Source organism: Zeus faber (genome assembly GCF_960531495.2).
Source record: "Zeus faber genome assembly, chromosome: 11".
NCBI lineage: Eukaryota > Metazoa > Chordata > Actinopteri > Zeiformes > Zeidae > Zeus > Zeus faber.
The window spans coordinates 32,166,918-32,176,539 of NC_137205.1; the positions used below are offsets into that span (position 1 = coordinate 32,166,918).

The 9,622-nt window shown below is 42.0% G+C and overlaps 1 protein-coding gene across 2 annotated transcripts in view; it reads right to left on the minus strand.

Moving 5' to 3' along the window:
- Nucleotides 1-5,763, minus strand: part of LOC307237070 (C-type isolectin Sp-CL4-like) — a 7,067-nt gene extending 1,304 nt beyond the window's left edge. The window contains exons 1-5 of one of the 2 annotated variants that reach the window (XM_080009688.1): nt 5,748-5,763; nt 3,180-3,300; nt 2,192-2,233; nt 918-1,027; nt 698-826 (exon numbers count right to left, since the gene is read on the minus strand). In XM_080009688.1, the coding sequence (XP_079865814.1) occupies nt 698-826; nt 918-1,027; nt 2,192-2,233; nt 3,180-3,261 (363 nt within the window). In that variant the 5' untranslated portion in view covers nt 3,262-3,300; nt 5,748-5,763. The remainder of the gene's footprint in view (nt 1-697; nt 827-917; nt 1,028-2,191; nt 2,234-3,179; nt 3,301-5,747) is intronic. The other variant, XM_080009689.1, reaches the window with a different exon arrangement.
- Between the last annotated feature and the right edge of the window lie 3,859 nt (nt 5,764-9,622).

Consider the following 9,622-nt stretch of genomic DNA (forward strand, 5'->3'; position numbering starts at 1 on the left):
TATGAATGTATGAATGATTGTTATGAACGTATGAATGATTGTTATGAACATATGAATGATTGTTATGAATGTATGAATGATTGTTATGAATGTATGAATGATTGTTATGAATGTATGAATGATTGTTATGAACATATTAATGATTGTTATGAATGTATGAATGATTGTTATGAACACATGAATGATTGTTATGAATGTATGAATGATTGTTATGAATGTATGAATGATTGTTATGAACACATGAATGATTGTTATGAACATATGAATGATTGTTATGAACATATGAATGATTGTTATGAACGCACGAGTGGTTGTTATGAACACATGAATGATTGTTATGAATGTATGAATGATTGTTATGAACACATGAATGATTTTTATGAACATATGAATGATTGTTATGAACGTATGAATGATTGTTATGAACGCACGAGTGATTGTTATGAACATATGAATGATTGTTATATGTGTATGAATAATTGTTATAAACATATGAATGATTGTTATGAACGTATGAATGATTGTTATGAATGTATGAATGATTGTTATATGTGTATGAATAATTGTTATAAACATATGAATGATTGTTATGAACATATGAATGATTGTTATGAACGTATGAATGATTGTTTTGAACGTATGAATGATTGCTATGAACGCACGAGTGATTGTTATGAACGCATGAACTGCCACTCACTTGTCTCTTGGCTCCCACCCAGATACGTAGGTACGGCATCTCAATGTGTTCCATGGAGCAGAACAGATATCGATACTTGACTATGTTGTCCAGGGAGACCAGAGTGGAAGAACGGTCTCTACACGCTCTCTGATCAAATGAAAGGTTTTAAAATGAAGGATTTTCATCTGAGTCAAAGCGGATCACGTGAGCAGGGTGAAGGTGTGGAGTGTTGGATCACCTCTGCCTCCTCGTAGCTTTTCTCCTCGTTGATAAACGTGACGCAGGAGTCTGTACCGATTATAAATCCAGTTCCAGCATCACACGCACGGAGCGAGAAACCTGGACAAGCTGCAGCGAAACAAGCACAACATTTATATCATGCATACTGTGATAACTTATCCTGTGTGTTGAATCACATTTCTATATGCTGTATATTTATTAATTTATATTGACTATTTCTGTTTCCTATTCTTTGGTCATTTCTCGATTTTTGAATTTTTTATAATTGTATTTTTACTTGAATTTTTATTCAAATGATTTAATTTATTGAAATTATTTATTTTTTTTAATTCTTTTTTCAAACTTTTTAGCTTTTTTTAAAATACTAATCGTCTCTAGAGAAATGCACCAATCCTCACCACAAAAAAATCCTCGGAAATGATAATTTATATCTATATGATTATTAGGACCACTGGGATAATAATGGGATTATTATTGTTTTTATTATTATTATTATTATTATTATTATTATTATTATTATTATTATTATTACGCCACTTTATCTGGTTAGCCATGTTCCATCTGGTCGATTTTTCACAATCTGCATGGATATCGATCCCAATAGTCGAAAACTTAAATTTTGGACCTTTTGTTTCATCACATTTCTAGTTGTTTTTTAAAAACAAGCTTTTGTCATCTCCTCCATTGGCCATTTGTCCAATTTCAATCCTTGGACTCCCATTGTTCAAAGTCATCAAAACAGTTCTGAGAGTCAGAACAATATGGCCGCCACAGGTGCAAAGGCATCGGCGAAAGCTGCCGCATCAACAGGAAGTAGGAGTATGTTCCCAACACAGAATGATGTGCATATTTCAAACATGCATGCACCTAACACCTTTTACTCTGTGCTGTATGTGTGTGTGTGTGTGTGTGTGTGTGTGTGTGTGTGTGTGTGTGTGTGGGTGTGTGTGTGTGTGTGTGTTTGTGTTTTAAAATTCATATCCTGCTGCTCGAATGACAAACATGTTTTTAAACCACATTTCAAGAAAATAAAGAGAACTGAAAAGCTCCACGTATTAAAACACTGTTTTTGGACACTCATTACAGTTATTGATCGTACTAATCCAACGTGTGGCCCCCACCAAAGGTCCTTCAGGAGGTTCCTGGGGGTCCCCAGCGAAATCATAGTTGCTCAAATTGATCATTCTAAGATGCTCTGCTGAGTAAATATAAACGAATAAAATGTTTTTGTTTTTTTGGTCAAATATGTTCTTGTCATGGGGCATACTTTACCATCCACAGGTCGTCGTCCCATCCCCGACACTCCCACCAAACCTGTTGATACAGTAAAGATTCTGGATCAGTGCAATGGAGCAAACTTGTAACAATCTAATGCCTGATTGTGGCTCCAAATCTTTGACCAAGGTTGGCAGGTCGCTAATACGATAGAACGTATGCAAAGCAGTTGTTAAAATGCACAATGATTGCATATGTCCACAGTAAATTGAATTAGGTCTTAATTTGTTTTATAAATATAAGAGTCAAGAAAAAAATCCATCAAAACAAAAGAGGAAAGAAAAGCAAGAAACCTGGAAAGTTCTAAAAAAGGGGATGCCTTTCTAACCTCCTTGAATACATCTACACATTGACTGTGATTTAATGTTGTACAGTATATGAATAGTTTTATACTTTTATACTCATTTGCTTCCCAGATACAACATTGTGATATTTGGAGGAGTGGGTGGTTTCTGCAGAAAGGGAACTGAGACTAGTGAGAGCAGCCATGTTGTACGGTTTAGAGGCGGGGGCACTGACTAAAAGGCAGGTGGATGAGGTGGAGGTGGCAGAGTTGAGGATGTGGAGGTTTTCATTGGGAGGGACAAGGATGGACAGGATTAAGAATGAGGACGTTAGAGGGACAGCTCAGGTTGGACAGTTTGGTGGAAAAGTGAGAGAGGCCAGATTGAGATGGTTTGGACACGTGTGGAGGAGAGATGAGAGTTACATTGGGAGAAGGAGGCTGAGGGTGGAGCTGACAGGCAAGAGGAAAAGAGGAAGCCAAAGAGAAGCTTGATGGAGGTGCTGAGGGAGGACATGCAGGCGGGTGGTGTAGGGAGGGAAGATACACAGAACACAAGGTGTTGGAGGCTGATGATCCGCTGTGGCCACCCCTAACGGGAGCAGCCCTAAGAAGAAGAAGATTCCCTGTCTACATCATTTTAAATATACTCTGTTCTGAAAAGAGTATTTAGTGAGTATTAAGTGTACTAATGGAACTTACCGTAACTTTGGCCCATTGCATCCTGGATGCTCAGCGCCACCGTCAGCAGCAGCAGGATGGAGGCTCCCCCTGCACTACACATGGTTCAGTCCACTCTCTGCTCTGGGAACAGCCTGGAAAACTAAAGAGGAAGCGACACAAACAAACTCAAAATTTAAAGGTAAGTAACAGAAATAAGTATGTAGTTTGTAGTGTATACATTACATTGATCAGACGCTTTTATCCAAATTCTTACAATTGTTCAAACACTGACGGACGCAGCCATCAGGAGCAATTAGGGGTTAAGTGTCTTGCTCAAGGACACTACAGCATGCTAGCAGGAGGAGCCTGGGATCCAACCAGCAACCTTTGGATCACTAGACCACCAGCTCTACCTCCTGAGCTACCATCCCCACTGTTTGTAGTGTGAACTAGGAACTAGGAACTAGGAACTAGGAATGGAGCCAGTAGCTGTACAACTCGGGTAAGCTAGTTGACGGTTTGGCAATGAGTGACTGGGGAGCTGGGGAGTAAATACTGTGTGAGTGATGCAGGTAATTGATCCCAGGTGTGTGAGACTGGCTCAAGGGGGGAGCTGCAGATGAGTGCGGCCTCTAGTGGCGCTGGGAGGCCGTGGGCCTAACATGTGTAGTTTGTAGGAGGTAGTGTGTTGTGTGTCGGGTGTAGTTTGTAGTTTTGTAGGTTGTGGGATGTAATGTATAGTGTGTAGAGTGTAGTTTATATTAGGAATGTACCGGTATCTGGATACTTTATTGTGGAAAACACAAATAATGGGATGGAAACAGATATTTCTGTGAAGTTGTTGGTTATTATTGGATAGAAAAGCTGTCGGGTGTCTCCAGGGTAGTGACTCATTCTGCAGCTTTCTGCTCGCTTGTTCCCACAACAAAGCACCGTGACATTACCACCGACGTGATGAGTGGAGGTACTGGGACCGGTTCTCCATGTTTGGCTGCTCTGCTCCACCCAAACAGAACCACCCCACCACCACCTTCTATGCTGATTCCCACATGGGAGGGTTCCTAACGCTGAGACCTGACGGTATATACAGATGAGAACCACAGAGACTCTATGCAGGTCTGGCAGACAGAACCCCTGCTGAGAACCACGCCCATCACCCATCGTCTGAGCGAGATGAGAAGCGTGTGATGGAATATCAATATAATTACTGTTGTAAAGTAGTAGTTTACGTTTCCCGAGTGAACTGCAGTAACTTTCACACATCAAAGGCAGCATCATCGGAATTTAACGTGATTCCCTTCAACTGTCAGATATTTTTCTATATTCTTTACTGTAAATAGTTTGTACTCATTCTAATCAGTCTAAATGCGGGGGGGGGGGGGGGCAGATAGTTTATGAAGCTTAGTGTAGTTAAATCTATAAAATGAGAGCGAGAGATGAAAAGTACAGTATGAGGATGTGGAAAGATATTTCATAATTAATTACTGTATATGCCAATATTAAATAAATGTAATTAATTTGAAGGCACAACAATTGCATTGGCAGTGAATATGAGGTTATATGATGTAGCAGTTGAAGGTGAGTTCTGGTATTAACCACGCCCACTCACACTCTTCTATACAAATACAGAGACAGAGACGGTTCATTTTGTAGGTGGAACAGATACAGAGACAGTAACGATGTCTCTGTTCACCTCTAGTGTGTAGGCTGTAGGGAGGATATCTGTTCAATATCTGGAGAAATCAAGGGGATAGGTAGATAGGGTTAGGTTAGTAGTTGGCAGCAGGTTAGGGTTAGTTAGGGTTAGGTTAGTAGTTGGCAGCAGCTTACGGTTAGTTAAGGTTAGGTTAGTAGTTGGCAGCAGCTTACGGTTAGTTAGGGTTAGGTTAGTAGTTGGCAGCAGCTTACGGTTAGTTAAGGTTAGGTTAGTAATTGGCAGCAGGTTAGGGTTAGTTAGGGTTAGGTTAGTAATTGGCAGCAGGTTAGGGTTAGTTAGGGTTAGGTTAGTAGTTGGCAGCAGCTTACGGTTAGTTAGGGTTAGGTTAGTAATTGGCAGCAGGTTAGGGTTAGTTAGGGTTAGGTTAGTAGTTGGCAGCAGCTTACGGTTAGTTAGGGTTAGGTTAGTAGTTGGCAGCAGCTTACGGTTAGTTAGGGTTAGGTTAGTAGTTGGCAGCAGGTTAGGGTTAGTTAGGGTTAGGTTAGTAGTTGGCAGCAGGTTAGGGTTAGTTAGCATTTTGTTTAGAACTATAGAATGCTTGAAGGGTCAACGTAGGAGAATGCGTCCAAATACATCAACAGTGTAAACCATTCAAGTGAAACTCTTATCAACGTGTTAATTTAAAGTCTCTGAAACTCTTAGTGCTTTGATTAATGGACTTTATACTCTATTTCATATAATTCATTTCATCAATACTTTTTACATATTTATGATGAGGTAGAATATCTGCAAGTAATGGCACTGGGTACAATGGTTTAATACTTTTACATCAGAAGGTAATAGAATATTCTGTCAAGGGTTAAAGTAACAATCACAATCGAATAGAACATATTAATTATTTTTAATTATTAAAAGAATAAAATAAAATCAATCCAAAGTGGAGATCTCACCTCTCTGTGGTGCTGGTCCAACTGTTCTGTTTCTCATCTGGTTCAGTACTTATATACAAACCCTCTAAAACACCTTCATTCCCCTCAGGGATCAATAAAGTACTTTCTATCTTGTTAAAACAATATTCTGCATATTAGAGCAAGCTAACATTGATTCATTAAAAAAATGTCCGAGTACAGAGAGTGGCATGTGAGGTAGTGTACATAAGCCAAAGGAAAAATATCTGTTGTAGAACAGATCTAGGACTCTATGGGACAGTGATGGGACAGCCCTGGCCAGTTCCTGAGCTCAGGTGGACAGGGAGATCAAACCTGATTGAGTTTCATGCTATTTTTTGGAGAGAGGTTGGCACCACAGCTTTTTGACTCCAACTCTCCATCGGAAGGAAAGGACTTCCTGTTTGTTCTTGTCATTTGTTGGATGCGATGACCACCCCCCGGCCTCACTAGTCGTTGTCTGAGAATTAGGTTTGCACAAATGTTTTTTAAAGTGAAAACAAGCCAGAATGCAGAAATATATGATAACTATCATACTGTGACACAACGTCAACTGGAAACCCCCTATTAACAACAAATAAGATGTTCACTTATTCGAACTCTTGCAAAATTTTGCAGCTTCACCAGTGATTTCTTGCTGGATTCTTGCAAAACCGATGTAAACTTCTCAGATAAAAACAGAAGGCCATTGTGAAGTGCTTCACGGGAAGTTTGCAAACAAAAATTAAAAAAAAAGGTCTTTGGGTTTTATTGGAAAAGTTGATGGAAGTGATACTGTTCAAAAATCCTGCAACAGTATAGGGATGTACCCGAATCCAAATACAAATTTGCGCTGTATACCACCACTATCAGTGTCCTCATCGGGCTCAATTGGTGTTGGTTGTTTCCAGCCCTCTCTGCATGGTTTCATGGCTCTTGTTGTCTTTCCCACTTTTTCATCATCTAAGATTATGAATATTGTTGATGGGAGTGTGTCACCATCAGCAGAGCTTTTTCCAAACAGTACCAAATAATCAATTTACAAATCTAAGTCAATCCACATACATGTTTTTAAGAAGCATGACGTGATTTTTGACACCAAGATGTAGTGATCTTTGAAGACACGCGTTATAGACTTAGAGGTCATACCCATTTTTTCTGTCCGATCTACCAGTCTGTGCAATCTGTGCAATCCTTTTTGCGTTTTCTTATGTGACCTAGTAATTCTGAAAACTGTATTTTTGTCGAACAATATCTGTTAATTCAATCAGAGCAAAATTATACTGTGGTGCTAGGATGCCTTGAGCAGCCACACCTGACCTGGATCTAGATGATTGGGTCAGGGTGGCTGCATACCTGTTACTCATTGGGTGGGCTAAGGAGCAACAGCTGAAAAACCCCATCCTCACACACACTCTGAATAGGAGCACTGTCATGACATGATCTGTCTGCTCCTGGCTAATTCCAGGTAATTCCAGGTATGGCAACCCTGTTCCAGAGTTGGGTGTTTTTTTTCCATTTTATTTAAGGTATGGGAACCCAGAGTCTTTAAAAAATGTTTTCACTTTTTCCTCTCTGCTGGGTGGTGGGAGGGGGGGTAAGCTTTGGCCAGGAATTCTTCCTGCCCTCAGTTTGGTGTCGGGTATGTGGGGATGGGATGGTTTGAGCAGCCCTTCCTGACCTGGCTCTAGGTGATTGGGATCAGAGTGGCTGCATAGCTGTTGCTTGTTGGTTGGTCTTACGTGCAGCAGGTAAAACCTCCATCCTCACACAGGATAGGAGCCCTGTCATGACATGTTCAGTTAGCTACTGGCTAATTCTGCCTCTCTGCAATAAACTCGTGTCTACAGCCCGTCATCTTCTGTCTCTCTGCCGGCGTGCCCTGAAAACACAACTTGATGTGGCAGGCGGAACTGCCATAGTGGCACATGTACAGGGACTCTCCGGCAAGGAAAAGGAACACAGAGGGGCCCTCTGAAGACGCCCTGGAGCCACCAGCGGGTCAACGGGCCAGCCCTATCCCGACTGGCAGCAGCAGAACCCAGGGGTCCGGGGGAGTAGCAGCCGCAGCAATCACCATGGGTAACCGTCTGCAGCTAGCTCCTGCACCCAGCAGCCACCGCTGGAACCATCCAGCAGCCCAGCAGTAAGGCCACCCCTCCAAGCAGCAGCCAAGTCCAGCCACGCCATCAGCAGTCAGTGCAGCAGCCTGAGGCCCCAAGCTCTGGAGGGAGGAGGGGGCAGTCCGTCTGTGCCATGGTGGAAGGAGGCCGGTCAACCATGCTGAGCGACAAGTCCTCCGGAAGGGGACCTGTTAATTTTTTATGGACATTTGTTTGTATAAGGTAAGGGAACCCGGTTCCAGTGTTTTTATGATATAGCAACCCTGTGTCAGAGTCTGTTTCGAACTTTTTCATTTTTGTTCCCTCCTTGGGTGGGGGGGTCTCTTCCTGGCCTCAGTTTGATGTGGGGGGGTGGTGTATGGATTGAGCAGCTACACCTGACACTCATTGGTTGAGCAGCTACACCTGACACTCATTGGTTGGGCTAACAAGTGGCATGTTTGAAAACCCCATCCACACACTAACTCGGGGTGGGGATGGTAGCTCAGGCGGTAGAGCTGGTCATCTAGTAATCTAAAGGTTGCTGGTTGGATCCCAGGCTCCTCCTGCTAGCATGCTGTAGTGTCCTTGAGCAAGACACTTAACCCCACATTGCTCCTGATGGCTGCGTCCGTCGGTGTTTGAACAATTGTAAGTCGCTTTGGATAAAAGCGTCTGTGAAATGTAATGTAACTCAGGAGAGGACCCTGTGTCATGACATGTATTAGATTCAACTTCATTGTCACTAGCAGAGTACAGGTACAGAACAAATGAAATGCAGTTGACGTCTAACCAGAAGTGCAAAAGAAGCATTTAAATACCAAAGTGCTGATTGAGTACAGTCTCAACAAAATCCACAACCAACGCAGGCATGAGACCTGTCGGAGTTGGAATGTGACCGGGTGGACTCCTCACACCCCTCTGAACATTGTTTTTAAGACCGATTGTACATCTGCCTATGACATAATCAATTTGCTCAAGCAAGTACGGTGCCCAAAAACCATACTCTTTCCTGATTTTTCTCCTTGCCTCCCCCCTTGAAATCCCCCCTTGATGGTTGCTACCATCAGTCCTTCATGATTTCTCAACAGACCAGTAGACTCTTGTGTGGCCCCTCGGTCCAACCATGATTGTTTATCTATGGCTGACGCAGCTTCTTGCATTGAAATCAAATCTCTGAGTGTGATTTTATCTTCCAAGTCCACTTCATGAGTGACAAGAAGAACTTTGCCTGCTTTGTTTGCTCCTGTAACTGCTTTAGCAGCCTCATTCGCTGCTTTGTTACCTTGAGTAACCCTTGACGTTTCCATTTTGTGTGCTGCACAATTAGGTACAGCTATTTCCTTTGGCTTCATCGTTGCATGCAACAATTTCCTTATCCGAACATGATGCTTCTGTGTCCATGGGTTATTGTTTGATCCCAATAATCTACTTTTTCTTGACAATACTGCAGCTTCTTCCATCATTTTTCCTATATGCTTCTGCTCAAATCCTTCAGCCACCATTAAAGTCATATGTGGCACACTTTTCTCAATGTCATGCTCCTTATCAAGATAATCATCAGTGTTTATCTACATAGCTGCTCCTTTACTTCCTCATTCCACCACCAAGAATCCTCTTCTTTCGGCTGCTCCCGTTAGGGGGCGCAGCAGTGCATTATCTACCTACAATACCCTCTGTTCTGCACATCTATAAACCTTCTCTCTGGCCTTCTTCTCCTCTTTCTTCAATCCATCCTTATCTTTGAAGAGATAGTTGTCATCGCTGGGGATAAACATCAGTGAACTTCACCTCCTT